We start from the raw sequence: 23191 nt of genomic DNA on the forward strand, positions 1-23191 counted from the left end.
GCTCTCATTGTGGTTTCCCCTGCTCTCTCAGGAGTCTCAAGTTTCATCTCTTGTGACTGACTTTGAAGACACAGAGTAATATGCAAAGAGATGCTTAGTGTCTCTTCCTTGGTATTCACCCTTTACAAACCCAGGTGTTCATAGCCTGAGAGAAACAGAGCTCTGAACCTCAGACCTCGGGCCCCGGGCCCTGTACAACACTCATCTCATGGCCCAGGCACTCACCTGTCACCTGACCCTGCTTGATTTCCTCTGCGGTGCGGTCAATGAGCACATACAAAGACCAGACCACACAGGTGATAGCAATGACATGGAATGTCACTGAGCACATGATCTTCCTGCGTTCGCTGGCAGTCATCTGCAACTTTTCCCACTGGAAAAGACAACACGCGAGCGTGAGGCTCAGACTCAGAGCAAAGGGCCACAGTGAGTGACTGCTGCTCAGTTATGATCAGCTTTCCTTCCCTCCCACTCCCAGGCCAGATCCATTTGCCCAAACACCCAAAACTACTTTGAACCACTTGGCTTCAAAGAGGTAGCAGACACAGGAACTTTCTGTGCAATGAAGAAAAACTAGGATTGCGATGAGCAGTGCCCTCCCATTAGCTGGTCTCTCATTCCTGTAAGCAGACAATGAAGAGCTTGGCATAGAGCATGTCAGCTGAGACGCAGCTATGTGGTAACTGACATGGAGGAATGGAAGAGCGATGAGATCACAACACACTAGAATGAGTCACATCGATGCTGTGAAGGGGAACGGCAGAAGCTCTCACTCTTTGGTCCTCTGCTACTTTGGCAGCAACAGCTTGAAATCGATGCTTAAGAGTTCCTGGTACAAGCAGCCTTTGCCATGCCATCCCTCTAGGAGCTCATTAACTTACTCCAAACACATTGGCCTTGTCATTTACTGGTTCCCAAATCAGAAGAAAAGACATAAAAGTAGAGAGAGAGAACAAAGTGTAAACATTCTGCACATCTTCTGCTAATGATGGCCACAGACTATCAGGCTAAGCTGAAAACAGAGCTTCACTGATGATCTATACTCCCCAAGTGTTACCAGATCATGTGACAGATTCACAGAGAGTAGGTCCCAGGAGATTTTGGCCAGGCAAAACCTTTTCTTGAGCAGTTTGCACCTGCCTTCTCTAATACCCAACTGCTTTCTATTGGGATTTTAGAAGTAACAAGACCCCCGGGTTTCCCAACCGAAGCACAGTCAGAATCTTGGTGTCCTCTGTGCCTGGATTCTCTCTTTCCTCAAAGGCCCACAGCTCAACCCTTTCACACTCCTGAAGTGCTCACATTCACGGTGGCCTCAGAGGATACTTTTTTCCATAGGCAATCTGACCCCTCTAAAGCCCTTTCACTTTGCCTGAAAATCTTTTACACCTAGAATGACTCCCAAAGTCAAACTATTTACAATGCCCTCCTCCCATGAAGATCACTTCTTTCTCTGTGTTCTCCACTGCCAAGTAACTTAGCACTTAATTGGCTCCATAATGTGTGAGTTCCCTAGTAATGCTTTTGACACTGTAAAACTCTTTTCTCCTTCCAAATGTGATCTTTTGTGCTGGGCATAGAAAGAGATATATGAAACGGACAAGGAGGAACGAAAAGCCAGTGCCAAGGAGACAGCAGTGACTCAGGGCACCTCCTCATCCACAAACCTTTTCATCCAGCAATTACCTAACAAAAATACACAAAACACGTGGACTGTGCTAACCTGGGTTGAGTGTTGGGAGTGTGTGTCCTAACTAGAGACAAAACACACAGTTAATACATAAGAAGGTAAGCATGGAGCAAGTTGTCACAAGACAGCTGGTGGCCAAGGGAGAGAAGAGGGACAGCCGAACAGTCTCAGTGCGAAAGAAGAGAAGCCTTATGAACGAAGGTCGGACCTCGGATATCACTACCAGAAACAACCATCTACAACACGAACTCCAGCCCCAAATTTTTAAAGCAGTGACTACGGGTGGCCCAGGGTAGTCTGAATGGAGGACCCTCCCAGAGTGCCCCTTCTTACGTACTTTCCTCAAAGGTTTCAGCTTGGTCTCCATGATGAACTCGTACTTGCAGAGCTCACAGCAGCGTGTGTCAGAACTCTTGATCCACTGCTGCAGGCAAGCCTGATGCACGAAATGAAGGCTTCCTGTGCAGTGGCAGGGGGTGATCAGAGGGCTTTCGTCATCTCCTTCACAGTGGCAGATCCTGTGGCAGAAGACAAACTCATCAGTGGAAGAAGGGCCCACAGCAGGAAAGATGGTACGCTACCAGAAGGCCAATTCCTCCGCAAATGAAAGTTCAGAAATAAAAACTGTAAAAGTGACTATCAGCACAGAGACACACAAGCACAAATGAGAAAAAACACAACTAGCTGAATGTCAGCTTACCATATCAGCAACGTCAGGATGGCATTTGGCAACAGAAAAGGAAGAACGGTACAAGAAATGACAAAATAGGCATTTTTAGGGAAGACTTCACACTTGAAAGATAAAATTAGGCAATAAAGACACCTTCGAGAACGTAAGACAGTAGAGGAAACCAAAACCCAAAGTAGCATCTTCAACTTCAAAATAGTACAGTGGCTTCAAAGGCCACTCTAAGAAGCCTCTCTATGAAGCCACATGTACAAGAGCTACACCTCCCACCCTCTCTTGGAAATCGAGCAGGGATCATATACTTTCTCTCCACTTAAAATTCCAAATGATTCTGCAGCTTCATTTCTCTTGGGGACTAATCATGGCATTAAAGGGAGAATTATTAAAGCAGTCATTATTTCCAAGGAAACATCTTGGACTCAATTACAAACCTCCATGAATTTAGGCTTTGAGAACAGCGATCTTTCCAACAGCTGGGTAACAGGTAGGAGCAGCTGTTGTGAAGAGGGCCTGCCCTAGGCCTGGCTAGATTGTTGTGTTATTCATTTCAGAAATGGGTTTTCAGATCCAACCACAAGCAATGTAACAGCACATTAAGAAGGGGAGACTAGGGGAAGCACAGGAGTGGGCACATATGAGCTCAAACTGGGCCAAGCGAAGATGCTGTGCAAGAATACAGGTGGGAAGTAGAGTCAGGACCTGGGCAAGGGCAGGACACACAAAAGGAAGGGAAGGAGGGAGGGAACAAAAAAGGGAGGAAGGGAGGTGCGTGGACGGACTACTAGAGACAAGCCACTCATAGGGGCAAGCTAGGAAGCTGGGGTGCTACTTCCCTTCTTCCCACATATTCAGGCAAAGCCTACTTATCTTGCTGAGAGGAGTTGGTTTAATATGTGTAGTTTCTGCAGCTTATGAAATTAACTTCCAAATGGTTTCACTGTTTGGAAAAGACAAGTGCTCTACAGCTGGCAACAGATGTCTACTTCTCACTTTGCAGAAAGCTCACATAGTAAATCAAGGTAAAGCTATGAAGGTGTTAGCAGAGACAGCTGAATGTGGCCCCTGGTAAACCAACCTGCAGGCATCCCCTGAGGTGGACACGGGAGAGATGGGGGTGCATTTTTCAGAGAGTGGAGAAGGACAATCCAGGTCACTGTCCTTCTCTACTGAGCAGAGGGGTGCACGCAGGACCCTGCTCTTCAGTTTGGCAGATGATGTATCCTCAAAGACGTCGTCATCTCCCATTTCATCAGAACAGAAGTCCGTGCTCCCTGCCAGCCAGCTGGAGGACTTGGCAGTATGCAGATGGCTGGCATGGCTCTCCAGCTCATGGAACCTATGCAGGCTGCTGGCACTTGAGCCACGGGACAGTGAGAACAGGTACCGAAGCAGTCGCTGGCTTCTCAACCTGGCCTCACCATCAGCTTTCTCCTCCAAAAGTGGGATGCGTATGTTCCCTTTGCCAACTTCCCTCTTCGAGGCGGCTGAATGATTGGTAGAAAGGGATAAGGCCTGCGAGTGTTTGGACCGGTCATGGGGTGGGCAGTGCTCTGCTCCTGTTTTGTTACCATGGAGCTTGTTCTTTGTGAGGGATGGACCTTGAGGAAGCACCAGTTTCCCTTCAGAACAAGTTCTTTCCATGTAGTCAAAGTTTTCCAAAGCATCCTGGGTCTTCTCACCCACATCACTTAGGGACTTGGAGAATCTGAGTGCTCTTCTGGCCTTAGTATTCTTAGCAGACCTCAAGGCTTGGTCCCAGTCTGAACCAAAGGGATTTCCCTTTGATGCCTGTAATGTGTCTTTACAGATAACTGTCACAGTGAGCCCTGGCGTCAGAGAACTCTGGCATGGAGGAGCTTTCAAGACAACAGCAGACTGCATGGGACTGTAGTGACAACACTCAGAACACAGTGCACTGGAACTGCACGCAGAACAGTGGGATAAAGCACAGAGAGGAAAAACAAGTTTAAAGAGAGCAGACATCAGAGTGGGGAATGAGACTGGGTCATAACTTGGTGAGCAAACAGCACATAACACTGGGCTGTTTAGACCAAAGGTGGAAGGATGGAGCAAATGGAAAGCTGAGAATTCTGGGCCAACACAGGCCTCGGGAGCACGTGAAGCAGAGTGTTACCTGCAGATGTCCTGGTTGGATGGTGTGACAGAAGTGCGAGAGAAGGAGGACACTGGAGCCGTCGTGGATGGAGGACTACTCCCAGCCTGCAATGACACACCTTCAGTCAGTGTTTATGAAAACGTCTCCTTGTGAATGTCAGCGGGTGGAAAATCAAATGATGTCTGCTGTTTCCCACTGCTCTGAGAGGAGTTTGTATTCGGTTCTTTGTTGTGTTTTGTTGAGACAGGGTTTCATTTTTATAGCTTTGGCTGGCTTGAAACTCTCTATATAGGCCAGGCTGCCCTGAACTCAGAGATCAGCCTGCCTCTGTCTCCTGAGGGCTGGGACTAAAGATGTGTACCATAGGCCTGTCTGGAACATGCATCAGATCCATACAAGTCCAGGCAAAGCAACTCTAATTGTACCTTTTCCTCATCTGTAAAGAAAAATATAGCTAAGAGATATTTTAAGACCATAAACTACACTTCCAAGCTCTGAAGATTCAGCAGTTTTCCCCCTTAAGCAAATATATAAACTTCCTAGTAAGTCCAGAAACCAAGTCCTATAAGGCACCCAGCAATGTGAAGGAAAGCACTTGTCTTCACCTGGCTCCTGAGACATGCTCCCCAAGACTGGCAAGTGGTTTCCTCCCTGGGCACCTTACACACAGAAGTGGAGTGTGAGCCTCAAAGCCTTACTGAGCTGTCACAACTCTGGGCCAAGGACCCTGGCTGAAGAGGAGACGGGGCATCCGGGGCTTCCCAAGAAATCTAATCTTAGAGTTGAGAATTAAGAGACATACTCAAGAAATTCAAACTTGAAAGAACTGTAATGAGCTCACAGGACACAGCAGAGCCATGAATAGCAGTGAACAAGACAGAAGGAAGGAAAGGACTGGACAGAGATGATTTATTACAATGAGAAACGGATGGAGAGAAAAAGGAGCTGGAAGAAGGGCCAAACTAAAAATGTAAAGCCACTGGGCTCTCTAGGCATCAGAGAAACTCATTCTCTATCCTTCAGGACCCTGGCACCTCTCTCACACCTTTCTTTTTCTGACAATGAGGACAAATATTTAGTGTGAAACCTGCAAGGTCTTACTGTTGTACAAATCTCAGAGGCTTTCCCCAGCCCCAGACGGCACAGGCCAGTTAGTCCACGTGGTCCCTGAGCTGACCCACAGCTGGCGTCGATGAGATGGGCGAGGCCACTGCTGGTGTGGTGCAGGGCACTGTCTCGCTTCTCTCAGGGACAGCATTTCTACAGTCTTCCCACAGCGCAGCCCGCAGACTCAAGGTCCTCCTGCTTCAGGCTCCCAAATGTGGGACTACAGGTGTGTGCCACCACGCCTGGCTTCCAGCAGGAGAATGCACTCTACACTGATGATTGATTATGGTGTGCAGACCATAACTGTTTATTATTGGACCCATTTTATGAGCTGTAGTTCTGTGGAACCAGCAGCACAGAGGGCTTGCACCAGCGCCAACACGAACACGAGTTAATGCACTGCACGACAACATTCAGGCAGCTACAGTGTTACTAGAACTTTCCAGCTGCATTACGATCTTATGGGATCACTGCCATCACTATTCAGTCCACTGCTGCTCAAAACATCATTGTATGGCACACGCCTATGAGCATGCCTTCTTAGAATAGGGAGCCTGAGTGACAATTTGCTCAGTGAAACCCAACAAGCTGCGGAAAAGGAATCATGCTCCTTGAGTAAATTTCCATCTCTGTTCACCTTACTGAGAGCATACCCTGTGGTTGCAGGCAGCTCCACCCTGGTCCACAAGTGACTGAGAACTAGCCTCAATTTCTGAGTGCACACTAAAAGGATACACTCATCTTGGTATTCCACCAATGGGGCATCAGCCATCCAAAACTACTGCTCCCTCCCAGAAACTGTCTTCTGTTCTCTACCGCCAAAGTTCAAGCATAACAGTCTGGAAAGAAGTCTTGTAGCACAAAATTAAACATCTTTACTCTAACTCAATCTTAAGAAATTTGACCCAGAAACTACATGCTAATATGGTATACGCAGATATCAAAGTCACCGGTCTCATTCTTTACCTATCAGAGCCATCAAGTAATCTGTACTGCCTAACTGAACATACACGCGGACACTGGGTATTGTTCTAGTTAGTCTCTGTCAGTTTGACAGAATCTAGAGTCACCTGGGAAGAGGAAACTTCAACTGGAGAAATGCTTTTATTAGGTTGGCCTGTAGGCAAACCTGTGGGGACATTTTCTTAGTTAATGAGTGATAGAGAAGGCCCCAGACTACTGTGGGCAGTGCTACCCCTAGGCAAAGTAGCCCTGAGCTATATAAAAGAGTAGGCTGAGCCAGCCATGGGGAGCAAGCCAGTCAGCAATGTTCTTCCAAGGGTCTACTTGAGCTCTTGCTCCAGGTTCCTGCTCTGCTTGAGTTCTTGGTTACTGTAAGATAACTGTAAGTTACTGTAAGTAACTCTTCTCCCAAGCTGCACGGTTATGGTCTTTCTCACAGCAATAGCAAGCAAACTAGACAGGATTTGGTACAAGGATCACAGGGTATTGCTGTGATCGTGTTGTTTTGGGGAGGACTGTGAAAATGCTTGGAACTTTGGGAGAACAGAGCTGTTAAGATGAAGGCCTGGATTGTATACTGTAGAGGAAAGGGCCATTCATAGGACAGCTGGAGTTAAGAATGTGTTTTCTGGTCAGCTATTACTGAAGAATCTTGTAAACCTTGTGATTTACAAGAGACCAGAATCACTGAAGTGAAACTTTTGCTTTACAAGGACAATTAATGGTGGCGCTGAAGAACCAGTATGGACTAAAAGAAAGCAGATCATTGAGGTGAAAACTTCTGGGAAATATTCCCTCATGATGACCACACAAGAGATGTGTGGTCCAGAGATGGTCAAAGTTATATCTTAAACTAGTAGCTGAACTTAATAATGTATTATTAGACTCTTCCAGATGGTACAGGTTTTGATGGCATGAGAGCTGCAAGGTTTAAGGGGCTATGGACAGTAGCTGGCTTGGCACTGTGTAAATCCAGAGAGGGCACGGATGAAAGTACAGACTCAGTTGCAGAGGGGACTCCAGGATTGAAGGGGTCATGAAGAAAAGTTAAAGTTTAGCACCATGTGGCAGGGTCGAGGTCCCAGAGAGACCAGGAGGCCTTTGGTGAAAATGTGGTCCATGGAGATCACCACGCACTGGAGATGACGAACAAGAATAACGGCAGGGTGAGGGCAGCTAGCATAAGCCTATGCGACAAGCTGCATGTGCTGCTGATGGCAGAGCCAGTGAAACAGAGCAGCCCAAAGCCCTCTGGAGCACAAAAGACTGAGCTCCACCAGGCTACTTACACATCTTACTCGGGTTTTGCTTCAATGAGTATTTTAAAAAAGATATTTTTAAATATTGGATATTTTAAAGAGACTGAACTTTTAATGGGTTTGAATTTTTAAAGACACAGACTTTTAAAATTATATACTATGTTTTATATTGTGATGGCATCATGGTATCTTGAGGATAAAAAAGAAAGAAAAGGTTATGGCTTAATAGTGATAAATTAGTAAATCAAATTAACAAGGGATCAATTGTGCTGGTTAGTTTTTTTTGTCATCTTGACACAGAGTCATCTGAAAAAAAAAAGAAAGAAAATTGAGAAAATGCCTTCATCAGATTGTCCTGTAAGCAAGTCTATGGGGGCATTTTCTTGATTAATGATTGATATAGGAGGGCCAAGATCACTATGAGAAGGAGTCATCCCTGGACAGTTAGCCATAGGCTGTATAAGAAAGCAAGCCAAGCAATCCTTGAGAGAACAAACCAATAAAAATGTTTCTCCATGATTTTGCTTGAGCTCCCGTGTCTCCAGGTTTTTGCCCTGCTAGAAGAGGCCAGACTTCCCTTCATAAGGGACAGTATGCTATCAGATGAGGTAAGTATTTTCTTCCCCTAAGTTGCTTTTGGTCATGGTCTTTCTCACAGCAACATTAATAAATTAAGACAAGCATATTCTTTTTTTAAAAAAAATATTTATTTATTTATTATGTATACAATATTCTGTCTGTGTGTATGCCTGAAGGCCAGAAGAGGGCACCAGACCTCATTACAGATGGTTGTGAGCCACCATGTGGTTGCTGGGAATTGAACTCAGGACCTTTGGAAGAGCAGGCAATGTTCTTAACCGCTGAGCCATCTCTCCAGCCTCAAGCATATTCTTTAAATACACTAATAGACAGAGTTCTTAAGAATCTGAAGTTTCATTTACTTGGAGATATGATAATAACAAGCCCACGATTATTCCTGAGATAAAGTGAGAAATGGGTCTCAGGACACTAAGTTCTCCACCTCATGTTGCATGGGCCTATGCACCATCCCTCTCGTCTCCCAGTATCTTTAATCCATGGCAGCCACCAAAGGCCCTATCCACCCCTTGGAAGCTCCTCCTATCATGAGCTAAGCACACAAGGTCTGTGGTACCAAAGCTTTACTGTCAATCACACAGGGAGGCAGACTGAGACCTATTTTAAAATGCCCGCACTCCTGTAATTTCTGGTGTTCTCTGCTTTCTAGTACCCCGACCACTTTGAGACTGAAAACTTTCATGAGCCAGCTCTGTTTAGCTGCCACAGCAAAGGCCAAAAGCATATCATGAAGGCACAGCACACAAGAGAGAAATAAGTCTTCACTTACCCCACCCCCTTGAAAACGTGATGGAAGGTCCATGTGTATTCACACCCTCACTGCTGTGCAGTAACCTCGTCTGTGCTGTGGGCCAAACTCAACTGGGGGTACTGACGTATAGACAAAAGCTCCAACCCACCAGGAATGGAAGACAGAGGGAATTACCTAGTCAGTTCCTCTGTTAGCTTAGAAAGGCAGGAACCAAATTCACTCTGCTGGATTGTGAAAGAACTGGACTGTGGAGGAGATGAGGTCTAACCTGAAAGTTGTATCCAAATAGGGCTAGTGTCCTGGGAAGGGGGGGGGGGTCTCATTTGAAAAGCTGAAGTCAAGAGAAATATCTGCCCTTTTCCTCTCAACTCCAAATAATGCACGTCAAAGGGGTATATTGGGGGGGGGGGACCATATCTATGCATACACCGAGGAAGGGCATGAGGCAAAGCTAGGAGGCAGGAGGACAGAGCCTGATAACAAACAGAGCCTCAGTCGTGCAGGAAGCAACAGACTGCTGTTCACACACTGTGAGGCCTATGTACTTCCTACAGAATCCCCGTCTAGGGAGCATCACAGAGAACTCACAAAACGGTCAGAGCAGTGCGAGTTCTAATTGGTCTTAACAATAAAAACACGGAGTCAGATATTAGGGGTGAAAGATGAAAGATCGGAGAAACAGAGCAGTCAGTCACTAGTTCTCACCTATATCGAATCCTCAGACTGGGTGATCCGGTCTCTAGGAATCCTTAGACTGGAAGCCTTCTCTACAAAACCTCAGACTGAATCCTGAGCTCCTGTGTCCTCCCACCTTATATTCCTCTCTCTGCCTAGCCATATGCCTCCTGTCTTAGTGCTGGGATTAAAGGTGTGAGCCACCACTGCTTGGCTGTTTCTCTTTTAGACTAGATCAATTTCATATAACCCAGGGATGGCCATGAACTGACAGAGATCCGGCTGCCTCTGTCTCCCAAGTGGTGGGATTAAAAGTGTGTGACACCACTGTCTGACCTCTATGGCTAACTAGTATGGCTAACTCTACCCTCTGACCTCTGGGCAAGCTTTATTTGTCACAAACAAAATAATCACCACAGGTCTGTGTCTGGCAGCAGACACCAAGAACAGCAAGACAGTGGCTGTAGTCCAAGACAGGAAAGGCATGAAGGTAAAAATGAAGCCCAGTTTTTATTTAGGAAACAAGACGAGTCCTCTACTAACGGGCCTGCCCTGATTTCATCAACCATCTCTTGAAAAATATTACAAGGTATTCTCAGCAGGTAATACCCAAACCCCAACAACCCTCCAAATGACTAACTCTACTCTTATTAGATCACAAAGTTTTAAGAAAAAATGTCAAGCTACTTAGTTATACACAAATTCAATAAATACTTAACTTCCCCCAGTAAAATCAAGAAAACCAGCAAGGTGTGGGCATGTGCTTGGAAACTGAAAACCAATTTATTTACATATCAATTACCAAAATGCTTTTAAGTACTCAAGTGTTTCTCTAAGGCCCTGCACACAGCCCAAGATGATCTCTCTTATTCAAAGGCAGCTATGGGAGCACATCTCATGGCCAACAGGGTAGGACACAGTGTTTTAGAAATCCTGTTTATCAAACTACCTTTTAATTTGTGTTTCCTTCTCAGGAAGTTGCTAAAGGTTACTGTCCTCCCACTCGAAGCTAAAAGGTAGTGATTTGTTGCTAAGCACCAGTTCAGCAGGCCTGACTTCATAACGCAGACCCGGCCCCACTGGGTATCTGGAGTCACTAAGATGATGTCTCAGAAAACTCAGTTTAGTAAAATTACTCTGTGAAAGCCAATGCTTCTCTGTCAGAGGCTCCTTTCTATAAATAAATACCCAGTTGTACCCATCCTAAACAGTGAGCTACAATTAAAGAAGAGGCCACTCTGTGGCTGCTCTGATACATACATCATGGCTCTTGCTGGAAGGCTGTGCCAAGAACCAGCCTTCGCAAGAGCAATTAACTAGTCTGGTCATTAAAAAGTGAATAGATCCAATATAGAATTCATGGCGGAGAATGCGTAATAAAGAACTACTGAATACAAAAGTATTTCTATTATAAATGACTCAATGCTGCCTAGCAAGTGGCATTAACACTGAGTTCTCTTCTTTCCTCGCCTGTTGGTACCCAGTCATGTGGACAGTAGTATGTCTCCAGTACAATGAGAGCCATAGGGCACAGCACTGAAAGAAGAAAAGCTGCAGCAGAAATGCTTTCTTAAGACTTGCCTTCCTGAAGTCTCCACAGCTAGACTCTCCACAAAATAATAATATTTATAACAAACACCAAAGGTCACACTTTCTGAGCAAGGATGCTTTATAGCTCCAGAAACTAAAGCTCTGACCATATATAAAGGTTTAAAATCGTCAGTGATGGGTCTGCTCAAAGGGCTTTGTCTGTGTATGTACAGATCACTCAAAAGGACCTTTCACTAATGTAGCTTTCTTTAAACAGTTATTTTCTTCCTACCAAGAATAATTCTTGCAGAGTTTTGGGGTGGTGGCAGAAGAGGTTTTTAATCCAGAGTCCTCAGTGTGCTCTGGGATGACGTCACTGAACAGACCACCAGAGTTCACTCATTTAAACAGCAGGCTAAGGACCTCGGGAAACAGCTCAGCCAACAGCCAAGTACAAGAAACTGACTTCTACTCCTAGAGCCTACAGGACTGGTAGGAGGAGCTTGGCATTATGGTGCCCTCTTCTAACCCCACCACTGGGGAGGTGGAGAGAGATGATCGCTGAGGCTGACTGCCCAGCCAGTCAGCCCACTTGGCAAGTCTTAGGCTAGTAAGAAACTCTGTCTCAAAAACCAAGACAGACAGTTCCTGAGATGTTAACACCCGAGGCTGTCCTCTGCTCTGCCACGTATACACACACTCATGTGCACTTGCACACATGTGAGTGTGCACACACACTAAGTTAATTATTACCAAGTTGGTGTAAAAGTTCCTTTTGTTTGTGTGTTGCTTTCATTGGTTAATGAATAAAGAAACTGCCTTGGCCTAGTTGATAGGGCGAAATGTAGGTAGGCAGAAAAAAACAACTGAATGCTGGGAGGAAGAAGGGCCGAGTGGGAGAAGCCATGGATCCTCTGCCTCAGACGAACACCGGTAAGCCACAGCCACGTGGTAATATATATATATATATATACATACTAATAGAAATGGGTTAAATCAAGATGTAAGAGTTAGCCAACAAGAAGTTAAAGCTAATGGCCAAGTAGTGTTTTAATTAATACAGTTTCTATGTAGTTATTTTGGGTGTAAGCTAGCCGGGCTGCCAGGACAAACAAATGGCCTCTCCATAAAACACTTGGTGCCCAACGTGGAGCTCCAAGTTCATTGAGAGTCCATATCTCAAAATAAGCTAGGACAGAGAGCAAAAGAAGACTCTATGTCAACCTCTGATCATCATACAAGTGTAAGCACACACGGACACGGACACACACACACACACGGTATAAACAGATGTTTCTAGAACAACGTCAACTGTCTATCATCTCTGTTCAAAGGCAATAACTAGAAAATATTAAAGGAAACCAAACAAATATGTGGTGATACTTTGTTTGTGTTTTAACAAATAAAGCTTGCCTGAAGATCAGAATGCAGAGCTAAACTACTGTTGGCACACAACTTTCATCTCAGGACTCAGGAGACAGAGGCAGATAGATCTGTTTGTTCAAGGCCACCCTGGGTTACATGAGATTGATCCAGTCTAAAGGAGGAACAGAGTTCACACAAAGGTGATCCTAGCACTTGGGATCACATGCCTTTAATCCCAACACTAGGGAGGTGCAGACAGGAGTGATATGTCTGGGCAGAGAGGGAAATATAAGGAGGAGGAGAATCTCAGTCTCTTCCCTTTCTAAGAGTCTTCTCCATAGGTAAGTATCATATGGAAATCTTTCTCAACCAAAGGCAATGTCCAGGACAGTCAAGTACTGGAAGAAATCTAAACTCATGCAACTGTCATGAAGAGATAGGAGCTCAGTGAAGTCTGAGGTTTGGTAGAGACAGCTGCAGTCTGAGGATCACTCTGCATTCTGAGGATACAGTCTGAGGATAGGATCACCCCTTCTGTCTGAGCACTGGTAGAGGCAAAAGGTCTCTCCGATGGCTATTTACACTGCTTCTCTGATCCTTCAGCTTTCACTTTATTAAGAACAATTAGAATTCGTGCTACACAAATCAAGGTTCAAATTCATTGAGATATGCTTGTCAACTAACACATTACAATAATTAAAGAGATGAAATATGTCCAGTTTAACTTCTGCCCAAGAATGTTTGATTGACTAAGGGTATATAATGCTCAAGGTATACAAATATAATTTTGCAGATCTCTGAAAATAGTCTATAGTGAAGTGCTGGTCTTCTGCCACTTTTAGGATTAGAGAATTCTGAGGAGGCATCTATGCCAAGGTTCCTACTCCCTTCTCACTTAACCAAGTTCTAGAAATTGTGTCACCTGGAATAGGGGTTTCCAGGGTCCCTTGGGGCAAAATAACATTTGTGCTTGGGTGCTGCCCTCTGCACATTATATACACAAATTGAAATCACACCAGGAAGTATGAAATCATGTCAGGATCTATCAGCAGAGGCCTCTTTGATTTGCTGACCTAGGCTAGTTCCTGGGATCTAAGGCAATTTCAGTTGAGCAGAGTGTGCTCAAGCCTTCTTAGGAAACCACAATCTTTCTCTGTAGGATGTTAGGTAGAGGGATTCACAGGAATAGTCATAGTCAATACAGGCTCATAGTTTCCAAGCCTCTGGAATGGGACCATGAGAGGTGCTGCCTGTCACCTGCCACCTGAAAACTGGGATTCCCCAGTGTGTGTCTGACAACTATCTTTCTATCACAGTTGAGCAGACTTGGCTGACTCTTCTCCCTTTTGCTTTAAGTATCCCCGCTTTATCCATGTCTTCCCTGAGTACCTCTTCTATCTTGTGTTTCCTATCATCTCCATCGCTGTCTTTTCCCTTTCTAAGAGTCCTCTCCATAGGTAAGTATCATATGGAAAACTTTCTCAACCAAAGGCAATGTCCAGGACAGTCAAGTACTGGGCAAAATCTGAACTCATGCGATTGTCACAAAGGCTATACTGTGCCTACTTGTCTTAACAAGCAAGGACAAATCTTACAGTGGAGCAAGACAACCTGTAGGTGGTAAGGTCATGGTGGCATAGGACAGATAGCCACTTTATCGAAGTCTGTGTTCAGTATATTGCTGCCCCACCCCAATCCACTTTCCAAGGCTCTCTGGCTTCCAAGTGACCGCCCCTAACAAAAAGAGGCTCTCTACCACAGTCTCCCAAATGCCTACCTTAGTAAGAGCTGTCTTATAAAGGGAAGCATTAAGACAACTAGGGAGTGACAATGACCTCCTCAGTATGATAAACTGAGAACCATACTGTGTAAGAGACACATTTTCATTCGAGGTGGCAACTAATCAATGTGATTCCTAACTAAATGTGTTTTCCAACATTATAAGCTGATGTAAAATTCTGAGTTCCTCAATCATCTGACATCAACAAAGGAAACGTAAGAGTGAAGAGAGGCACAGACGGTGTATTGATGGCATGGCTCCAAGCTGTGCTGACCTATCAGATTAAGGAATCCTTGCCAAGGTGAGAAGAGCCAGCACTACAAGGGTCCTGCAATCCAGTGCCCAACAGTACAGAAGCATTTGTTAACAAGATTTTTCTAATTGGTGTATATTCGTTGTAAATTTCACATGGACATTTAAATATAAGTATATATGTATCAGAGGGGACATTCTGCTTCATTTTTCCTGTTTCATGTATTTCTGCAGTGGGGCTTGTGCATCAGGGATTGTTTCCATGGCTAGGTTTTTTTTTTATCAGTTATATTCTTTGAATTAAAGTATTTGCAAGGCTCAGGTGGGACTAGTACATTTATAGTAGTTCACTAGCTAAATTCCCAGCTTACACCCTCTGGGAACCAAGTGTCATCCCCAACATTACTCAGAGTGTAGACTCAAAACTCTAGATTTGAGTTGGTAGGTCCACTAGGAAAATATGATATCACTGAGGTTTAAAAACCACATCACTTCTAACTTCAGTAACTACTGGGGAAAAGAACAAAGCAGCAAGGTGCATGTAAGTTATTAATTATTAGGTGGGCACAGAGGTCGATGCCTTCAATCTTGGGAGGCAGAGGCAGGCAAATCTCTGTGAGTTCAAGGCCAACCTGGTCTACATAGTAAATTCCAGGACAGCCAGGGTTATATAGCAAGACTTTGTCTCAAAACAAAAAGAGGAAGGAAGGAAGGAAGGAAGGAAGGAAGGAAGGAAGGAAGGAAGGAAGGAAGGAAGGAAGGAAGAAACAAAGAAAGAAGGAGGGTGGGAGGGAGGAAGGGTATTAATTATTAAGTCAACTGAGAAAAGCATTGGGAGGGACAGGTTAGCTGGGATGGGGAAGCTGAAATATAGTTAGGGTCCGCAGAATTTAGAGATATGAAAGGTTCCAGTTAAGTGAAGAACCAGGAAGATGGTGCTGTGAGTAAGGTAATTGCTGCACAGGCACAAGAACCCCGGTTTGACTCCACAGGACCCATGTAAGCTGCCAAAGCAGTGCATGTTTGCTCCTATGGAGAGGGGAGGTGGAGACAGGAGAACCATGGAAGCTCATGGTGAACAGGGTGGAAGGTGAGGACGGACCTTAATGAACACACTGACAGCACCTATAAATGAAAACAAGGCATGCACTAGGGGCAGCGCTGTGCTACCTATGACCTCATTTTGAAAAAGAAGGCAAAAGAAATGCTAGCTCAAGGGCCAGTATGGACTTCTAACAGTGAGATCCTCTCAAACGCAAACAAAGCAAACAAGGAGCACACATAGCTTCATTTTAGAGGACCTAAGAGGTTCTGAGGCAGCAGGACAGGTTTTTGCTATGTTGTTCAAGTCTTCCTGTCAGGAGTGTACTTTGTGTACCTTCATGACAAAGACATGGGGAAAGGCTCAAACCCACAGTAATCTGCATGATCATGTCTGGCCAAGGGGTCAGATTGATCTGGGGTAAGAGTATTACCTGGAGAAAGACCGTGTGGGAAGCTGCTGTCTCCTGGGCCAGATCCTAGCAGGCAATGAGTCTCTAGAAAGCTACCTACAGGAAGACTCTGCAGGAGGGACAGACGCAGCACGGACCACATGACAAGCAGGAGGAGGACAACACAGTAAGAAATGTAGATCAGAAAGGAAGAGCGAGCCTGGAAACAACACAGTAAGAAATGTAGATCAGAAAGGAAGAGCAACTCATCTCTGGACTATTTACTTTCAGATGCCTTGTCACCCGAGTCATATAAATCCATTTCCAGCCAAACGCATTCCTAACTGGAGAAACAGACTCTGGTGCCTGAGAGTTCTCTGCCTGAAAAGTATGACTTGAGGTAGTGAGGATGGAGTTTCTCTAGAAGTCACCTCCCCTGGCATACACTCAAAGTTGCCTCACTGGAAAATGACGCCTGCCACAAGCTTTCCATGGTCCCAGAGCAAACTACAGAAATGAATCAAGAAAAGAGGGCCGGGAAGGGGCTGAGGTGGCACAGCGCCTGCTGACTAAGCATGAGAAAGTGAGCTTGGATTCCAGTCAGTCTTGCTGAATTAATGAGCACCAGACAGATCCGATCTCAAAAAAGTAAGATAGATAGACAACAATAAATGAATATACCCGATGCTGACCTCTGGCTTCCAGAGGTCACACAAGCACGGGCATGCATACGGGAACATGTATACACAAGTACTAGCATGCATACAAGAACATGTACATACATGCAACCTCCCCATTTTTCAAAAAAAAAAATGAGTGTTTTTAATACATTAAAAGTCTAAGAACACGAAAGTCCCAGAGTACAAAATAATGTACTTTGGTGGCACTTCACCTTAGAAATGTTGCTTGGATGACTCATGGAATGTCCCAAAGTCTTCTCATTCTGCAAGAAAGGCAAAACAGGTAGCAATTATTAAGCTGTGATTAAAGACATACAAAGAACAAACAATCAATTACGACACTACTAGTAACAAGTTATTCCTGCAAGCACACACCACTATACTAGATGTATGTTCCTAGGCATTAATATTGGAAATTTGGGCAAAAGTAAATAAAACAATGGTCCTTCCCCTAAAGGAACTTATCAAAGAAAGAGCAGGATATATAAAAATAAAGCCACAATAACTGTCTTAAGATACTTTCAAGTCATAGTTCAGAGTCATGGATGGGTACCTCTTTATTTGACCAGAACTGCTTATCTAAGTGCACCTCGTACCCTCTTCCCATTTAAACAGAAACCTCACTGTATGTGCCTAAAGACAGATAGTGGGGTGGGAGGCACTAGATGGACCTCTTTGTTTTGTTAGCTGACAAGAAATCACACCTACATTACACATTAAGAGGCTGATATCTGACCAGAATATCATTGATTGTGAGGAGATTAGATTATTGCAGGTCCAGAGCCAAACTACCTTGGGGACCTAAAGCCTTTTAAATAATCATTCATTGCCCACTGCTGTGTATGACCTAAAACTCCCGTGGCTGTTGGATCGCAGACCCTCTGGCTGCTCCTTCACATACCAAGCTTCATGCTCCAGGCAAGCTCTATCCTATCCAGCAGGCACCTAGATAATACAGGTCACATATTAACCTAAGCCCCTCCTTTCCCTAGGAGACCTTGAAGAGTGTACACCCTGCTTTGTCTGGTGAATTGTAGCTTCTCTTGCTTCAGAACCTGGTCAAACTTGTGTTGCCTGTGTCTGCAGTGTGAGTGTAACACAGCTTCCCACAGAAAGACAGCCTGAACCTGACTGTACGTGCTGCCTGTGTCTGCAGTGACTGACACCGCTCCCCACAGAGACAGCCTGAACCTGACTGTACGTGCTGCCTGTGTCTGCAGTGACTGACACCGCTCCCCACAGAGACAGCCTGAACCTGACTGTACGTGCTGCCTGTGTCTGCAGTGACTGACACCGCTCCCCACAGAGACAGCCTGAACCTGACTGTACATGCTGCCTGTGTCTGCAGTGACTGACACCACTCCCCACAGAGAGATCGCAACTTTTTCTTGCTCTCTGGTTTTCCTTCCTTTCTGACCCTAAAGTCTAACAGTGACAACCAGGCATGTAATTTTGGACTGTATAAACAGATTCACAGTTTTTGCCTACCCAGAACTAAATATGTCATCAGATAGACTCTGAGGCTTCTTGCAAAGGTGTCTCTGCTTTGATGTCACTTGTCTGCCTCATGCTTCCACCAGAGTATTATGACCAAGGCCATAATTTGTTTTCTTTGTTCTGTTACTATAAAAACCTCATGAAATTGTTACCATATTGGAACACTGTATTTAGGATGACGTACATTTGTGTTCCTGTTTGCACTCCAGTTTGGCTTTAGAATATTTAGTCTCACTCTCTCTAAGAGCTTCACTTGTTGCATCATTAGTTATGGTGCCTTAAATATGGAACCCCAAGGCCAAGTCACCCTAATGGGAAAGGTCACCCAGATCAAAGCCAGGTACTGGTATTGGTCCTTCTACTGATAGCTGGCACTGCTTTATGGGTAGAGGCTGGTGAGTTCCTCTGATGCTCTCACCAAACCTTGGTTTGGTTTGGTCTAGTGGTTTATTCTCAGATGGTTGTTTAGGATTCTAGTTGCTGGCTACTTTTCTTGGTTTTCTTTCAGAGAACTTGGTTTAAGGTATCCAATTTATTTGTTTACTCTGAAAACACTTTGGTTTCCAAATGTTTGTTTTGTTTTGCTTAGAGAAAGTATCTCTCTACGTAGCCTTGGCTGGCCTGGAACTGTCTCTGTAGATAAAGCTAACCTTGAACTTACAGAGATCCTCCTGGGTGCTGGGATTAAGGTGACTAAAAGCACTACACAGCACCTGCTACTATTCAGTGTGCTATGTGCTCACTTTCTATTGTCTCCCCTGCCACTCCTCCATATTGAACACAAGGATGGAGGAAATGTTAGAAAAACAGTTCTTTGATACTCCAGCTGGTTTTATTTGATAACTGTGTTAATTCAACTTGCAACTATTGGGGGGGGCTCTAATTAAAGAAAAGGGTAACATTCAATATCTACATTTTTGACTGCTAAATGAAAATACCTAGGCAACAGAAATATGGATTATGACTGGGCACCTTGCTTTAGTTGAAATTTAAAAACATTTAAGGAAAGAAAAATATATAACTGATAGCTTACACATTCAGAAAGGGGAAAATGCATGTTTTCCCTCATCTGTGGACTCTAGCCAATAATGTGTGTATATAAGTACGCACATACCCAAAATCATAAACAGGATTGTGACTATGACTTATAAAACTATATTCAACAAATATACTAAGGTAAACTTACTCAAAGTAAAACAAAATGCATCATTAATCATAAGGCAGTGTAACCTAAATTAATAGTCATGTAGCTGTCTGCTCTGCTTTGATTGTTAATTATTTTTAGAACGTTAAGTAGTAGCAAAGTGACAAGCATTAGGAAAATAGATGAGCTGACTGGACATAAGACATAGCAGCTAACACCTGTTCAGGATCCATTCCCCTAGACTCTGGAATTCTGCTTTCTCTGTTACTTTTCTTTCTTTCTTACAATGTATTTAAAATTTTTCTTAGATGTATGTGTGTGTGTGAGTGTATGCCATGTGTATGCATGTACCCTCAGAGGCCAGAAGAGTATGCTGTGTCCCTCAGAGCTCAAGGCAGCTGTGAACCACTTAACATGAAGGACAGGAACTGAACCTGAGTCCTTTAAAAGACAGAGATTTGAACACTCCTCCACCCTCCTCAGCTGTCTCTTTTATAAGGCGGGCTTTTATAGATGGCTGAGGGGAGTATTAAAGATGACACTAGTGGTAACTCTGAGCTCATACACAGAGTGCATCTTTAAAAAACCAAAAGTAGCTTCCTGTCCCTTCCCAGCTTGCACCCAGAATCCCCCCCCCCCCTCCCCCTGCCTCATCCTCCCGTCTTTGGGGCCACAAAATCCCACTGCTCAGCCTGTTTGGGCTCTGGGGACCTGGAATTGAGTGCACCCAGGCCGGTGGGAGGTCCCCTCCTTCATTTGACTGCCGGGGGCAAGGTAGGCCTTTGTCTGAGAGCTGCTTGGCCTGCAAGGGGACCTGACAGTCAGCCGGAGGATCCATCATTCTTTGGGGTGAGTGAGGAGTGAGTGCCCGAACCGCGGCAGCTGCCCGGAGAGGGACCACCGACTCTCCACAACTCCCCCTGCCACCAGCACACTTCCTGCTCTTCCTGCAGGGGTTATTCTCCCCGGATACTGCCTCTCTCTTCCTGTCCCTTCCCAGCTTGCACCCAGAATCCTCCCCCACTCCCCCTGCCTCATCCTCCCGTCTTTGGGGCCACAAAATCCCACTGCTCAGCCTGTTTGGGCTTTGGGGACCTGGAATTGAGTGCACCCAGGCCGGTGGGAGGTCCCCTCCTTCATTTGACTGCCCGGGGCAAGGTAGGCCTTTGTCTGAGAGCTGCCTGGCCTGCAAGGGGACCTGAAAGTCTGCCGGAGGATCCATCATTCTTTGGGGTGAGTGAGGAGTGAGTGCCCGAACCGCGGCAGCTGCCCGGAGAGGGACCACCGACTCTCCACAACTCCCCCTGCCACCAGCACACTTCCTGCTCTTCCTGCAGGGGTTATTCTCCCCAGATACCGCCTCTCTCTCCCTGTCCTTTCCCAGCTTGCACCCAGAATCCTCCCCCCCTCCCCCTGCCTCATCCTCCCGTCTTTGGGGCCACAAAATCCCACAGCTCAGCCTGTGTGGGCTCTGGGGACCTGGAATTGAGTGCACCCAGGCCGGTGGGAGGTCCCCTCCTTCATTTGACTGCCCGGAGCAAGGTAGGCCTTTGTCTGAGAGCTGCTTGGCTTGCAAGGGGACCTGACAGTCTGCCAGAGGATCCATCATTCTTTGGGGTGTCCTGCTCCAGTTCTAAGGACATCCACCCACAGGGGTCAGACTCTGGCCTCCAGGCAGGTCTGAGGATTCCTGTGGAGGGGTGCGGGCTCCTTCAGATTGTGCTACCAGGTTCGCTGTGTGGTATTCCATCCCGCCCTGCCCCCACCTTGGCCCTTTTGTCTGGGCTGCGACCCTGGCCTGCCTGGAATCCCTGATCCTGTGCCCTGACATTCCATCTGAACTGGTGAGTGAATGCGGACCCGGGGGCAACCTGCCCTGGAAGAGAGCACAGACCCCCTACCCCCACTTCCCTCTGCAGGCTTGTGTCGGTTTCTCCCTTCCCTGTGTGTCTCCCAAGCTTTCCCTAGTGTTCTCAGGTGTCCTGCTCCTGTTCTAAGGCCATCCACCCAGAGGAGTCAGACCCTGGCCTCCAGGCAGGTCTGAGGATTCCTGCAAGGGAGTGTGGGCTTCTTCAGATTGTGACGCAAAGAATAGGTCCTCCTCTGGCACTGGGGAGATCCAACCAGTTTCAGTCACAGCAAAGATTGGTCTAGGACACCAAACGCCTCCGGGCTCCTTTTGAAGGAAGAGATGGGCAGGCGCCAATGCAGGAGCTCCTCCAACAACATGAAAGGCAACATGACATCACCACAAGCCAGACATCCCGAAACAACAAGAATTGAACACCCTACCCCAGAAGATATAGAAGAAACCGACATTAAACAGTACTTTATGAAAATAATAGAGGACCTTAAACAGGAGGTAAAAAACTGCCATAAAGAAATGGAGATGACAAACAAAAAGGTAGAGGAAATAAATAAATCTCTCAAAGATACCCAAGAAAAACAAGAAAAACAAGAAAAAGCAATCAAACAGGTAAGGGAAACAGTACAAGACCTGATAAATGAAATGGAGGTATTGAAGAAAACACAATCTGAGGGACGACTGGAAATGGAAACTCTGAGTAAACGAACAGAAACTTCAGAGACAAGTATTTCCAACCGAATACAAGAGATGGAAGAAAGAATCTCGGACTCTGAAGATACTATAGAGGAAATAAACTCACAGATTAAAGAACTAAACAAATCTAACAAATTCTTAACACAAAACATTCAGGAAATCTGGGACACCATGAAAAGACCAAACCTAAGAATAATTGGGGTAGAAGAAAGAGAAGAATTACAACTCAAAGGCCCAGAAAACATATTCAACAAAATTATAGAAGAAAACTTCCCCAACCTAAAGAAGGATGTTCCTATGAAGGTACAAGAAGCCTACTGAACACCAAATAGACTGGATCAAAAGAAAGCATCCCCACGCCATATAATAATCAAAACACAAAACATACAGAATAAAGAACAGATATTAAGAGCTGCAAAGGAAAAAGGTCAAATAACATATAAAGGGAAACCTATCAGAATTACACCTGATTTCTCAATGGAAACCATGAAAGCCAGAAGAGCTTGGATAGATGTGCTACAGACACTAAGGGAACATGGATGCAAGCCTAGACTACTATACCCAGCAAAGCTTGCATTCACCATTGATGGAGAAAACAAGATATTCCAGGACAAAAACAGATTTAAACAATACGCAGCCACAAATCCAGCCTTGCAGAAAGTAATAGAAGGAAAATCACAAACCAAGGAGTCCAACAACGCCCACAATAACTCAGGCATCTAGCGACCCTTCACCAGCACAACTAGAAGAAGGGAAACACACAAACTCTACTACTAAAAATGACTGAAGTTAACAACCACTGGTCATTAATATCACTTAATATCAATGGACTCAATTCACCTATAAAAAGGCACAGGCTAAGAGACTGGATACGAAAACAGAATCCAACATTTTGCTGTTTACAAGAAACACACCTCAACCACAAAGACAGACACCTACTCAGAGTAAAGGGTTGGGAAAAGGTTTATCAAGCAAATGGCCCTAAGAAACAAGCGGGTGTGGCCATACTAATTTCCAACAAAGTTGACTTCAAACTAAAATCAATCAGAAGAGATGGAAAGGGACACTTTATACTCATAACAGGAAAAATCCATCAGAATGAAG

General features: G+C 45.1%; 1 protein-coding gene across 6 annotated transcripts in view; it reads right to left on the bottom strand.

Moving 5' to 3' along the window:
- Positions 1–23191, bottom strand: part of Marchf8 (membrane associated ring-CH-type finger 8) — a 76670-nt gene that overhangs the window by 3686 nt on the left and 49793 nt on the right. For 5 of the 6 annotated variants that reach the window (XM_038319626.2, XM_038319625.2, XM_038319627.2 and 2 more), the window contains 4 exons: positions 17099–17149; positions 4513–4598; positions 2028–2208; positions 226–373 (listed from right to left, as the gene is read on the bottom strand). In XM_038319626.2, the coding sequence (XP_038175554.1) occupies positions 226–373; positions 2028–2208; positions 4513–4598; positions 17099–17149 (466 nt within the window). Of the gene's footprint in view, positions 1–225; positions 374–2027; positions 2209–3453; positions 4300–4512; positions 4599–17098; positions 17150–23191 lie in introns of all 6 variants that reach the window. The other variant, XM_038319630.1, reaches the window with a different exon arrangement.

The sequence above is a fragment of the Arvicola amphibius genome, chromosome 2 (assembly GCF_903992535.2).
Source record: "Arvicola amphibius chromosome 2, mArvAmp1.2, whole genome shotgun sequence".
In the NCBI taxonomy this organism is placed as follows: Eukaryota; Metazoa; Chordata; class Mammalia; order Rodentia; family Cricetidae; genus Arvicola; species Arvicola amphibius.